At 40.7% G+C, this 2,599-nt stretch overlaps 1 protein-coding gene across 1 annotated transcript in view; it reads right to left on the reverse strand.

Moving 5' to 3' along the window:
* Positions 1-2,599, reverse strand: part of LOC106809494 (dedicator of cytokinesis protein 7-like) — a gene marked incomplete in the record, with an annotated part of 65,865 nt that overhangs the window by 11,973 nt on the left and 51,293 nt on the right. The window contains 5 exon segments of the mRNA XM_014812581.1: positions 688-846; positions 1,104-1,256; positions 1,543-1,683; positions 2,115-2,211; positions 2,343-2,359. Coding sequence (XP_014668067.1) covers positions 688-846; positions 1,104-1,256; positions 1,543-1,683; positions 2,115-2,211; positions 2,343-2,359 — 567 coding nt within the window.

The following is a 2,599-nucleotide window of genomic DNA, read 5'->3' on the forward strand; positions in this document are numbered from 1 at the left end:
TATTATATGTTATATATTATATAGTCTATATTATACCTAGCTAGCTAAGCCTCGAATCTCGTGTATCTCGTGTGAACGCATTTCAGCCGAACTCAGCACCAACTAAGTACGGAACCAGCGAGGCCGTGTATACGTGTGAACGCAGCTATAGGCACAGCCATAAGGCGAGCTTTTTTTTATTTTGTTGGTTTACAGATCCGCCGACCCGAGTTTTCAAGAAAAGCGGAAAAAAATAAAAATTGAAAATCTGTATTTTTTTTTATTCCCGCCGACCTTTTCTCTAAGAAATATGAATAAAAAAATGTAAATGTAAAAAACAAAACATTTTATAAACAGTTTATAATAAAAGTAAAAATAATTAAAAGTTGAGTTTTGTTTTCATTTAGTTTTCTTAAAATACTTTAATATCATGTATAACAGTATCACTGTATTTTGATTTGTTTGATCCTCTTTTTTTTACCCTACCGAGTCAACAACAACAAAAATTATGTAAACCCCCCCCCAAAAAAAGGTGGCCTAAATATATAGAGACATAGATATAGATAGAGTCATAATAGTGTGGTATATAAACACGATGGTGATGGCTGATGCTGGCCGAGTCTAGCTCTATTGACTAGTTGAGGCAGACGCACAGGTAACATTAGGCAGGCAGGTAGGGAGACAGGTGAGTGTTACAGGTACACTTACCTGCTCAGGGAAGGTGGTTTCCTGCAGGTCCGTGTCTTCCTCGGCGTACAGCAGGATCGTCTTGAGCGACCTGCGCAGGTATTCCTCGTTAAACTTCTGATTGGTGCCGACGAGAGAGCTGAGAGACATCGTCACCTGCATCTTCACGCGCGCAAAGTTCTGAAACATATCGCAACGATCAGTACATCAGTGACACTACGGCAGCAGATTGGCAGTCGAAACGACAGCACCGGCATTTTACCTTTTAAAAAAAACATGTACTATTACATTCGTTACATACGATTTACATACATTTATACCTCGTTTTACGCAACGAAATGAAATCTGACGAGTTTATTTCAGGACCTTTGGCACAGACGTTAGGTAAACGATGACAAGAACAAACGGAAATGCTAAACCCGGCGTCGAACACTTACGTTGCCGATCTCGAAGTTTTGTCTCATGAGCAGATAGAGGGAGGCACTGGCCTGTGAGCGTATGGAGCTCAGACTGCTGCTGCAGTGTGTGAGTAAGCGTAGACACAGGTCTGCACACTGCTCCGTCTCCTCGTCAAATAGCAGCTCGGGAAACTACAAGATAACAACGTAGCAGATTGTCAGCACATAACATGCCAACTACAGCATCATTGGAAGGTGCCGCCACCTACGTTAATTACTGTCAATAATCTAAGAATACTACTATAATGCATAGTGCCAGCAATTTTATAATTTTTCAACTTGAATTCATCGAACACATACGTAATTAATTATAATTAATATTAATATAATTATTATAACATCTAACGTGTAAGTGGACAATCTAGAAGCAGGAAGCAAGCATCGTCGCTGCTACGCGCTCTTTCTATCTCTCTCTCACCTTGAAAACCAGGGATCGTTGAGAAGCGAATATGTTCTGTAACACGAGCTCACTCTGGCTGCAGGCTAGCATGTGTTGCAGCACACGCAGCACCCCGCCCAGCAGGCTGCTGCCCTGTAGAGTGTCCGACTTCTCCGTTTGCTGCAAACAACGACGACGACATGTGTAAATGCACGCACGCACGCCAAACGCATGCACGCACGCATATACACACGCACGCACGCACGCACGCACGCACGCAATCACGCAGGCACGCATGCACGCACGCATATACACACGCACTACCATGTGTAGCTAGTTGCGCTAACGTAGAGGTCGAAATTAAGAGCAGATCTGTGACCAGAAATGTAAAACTACAGACTTCCCTACTGGAAAAGTTGGAAAAATTCAATTTATTATATTATTAACTTAATATTTTGCTGTTATTTTTCCAGTGGAGAAGTAGTTATAATCGTTTTTGCATTAGTTTAATTTTTAATTACTGCTTATTAAGAAGTATTTATTAGGATTACTGACTACTAATGACACAACGGCACACACACACGCACGCATGCACGCACGCACACACATACCTGCACAATGAATTCCAGCATATCGAGGATGAGGAGGCTGACCTCTGTGCTCAGGTTCCCCTCTATGTGTGCATCATTGTCTATCTCAGCCCGAGGCCTGATATGCGCACATCGTAAACACACGCGTAAACACAAACAACACAACAGCTCAAAACTTAAAATAAATATAATTTAATCTAAAAATTTAAAAAGTACTCTAAAAAGTTTGTAACCTTTACAGAACTAAACCTGTGAAGTCTAAATTGCTTCAAAGGTATATTTAGATGTAATTTTAGAACATTTTCGACTTTACGGTTTCGTTTTTTAGTTATAACGCCGAGGCTCAATAACAACTCTCTGGGTGGGAGGAGAACAAGAAAAAGAAGAAAAACAGAAGAGAAAAAGACAAAAAAGTAGTAGAAGAAGAAAACAGAGAAGAGGGAAAAAAAAGATGACGATTAAAAAGAAGAAAAGAAAGGACGAGGACGAGGCGAATGAGGAGAATA

This window comes from Priapulus caudatus, unplaced genomic scaffold (genome assembly GCF_000485595.1).
Source record: "Priapulus caudatus unplaced genomic scaffold, Priapulus_caudatus-5.0.1 Scaffold359, whole genome shotgun sequence".
NCBI lineage: Eukaryota > Metazoa > Priapulida > Priapulimorpha > Priapulimorphida > Priapulidae > Priapulus > Priapulus caudatus.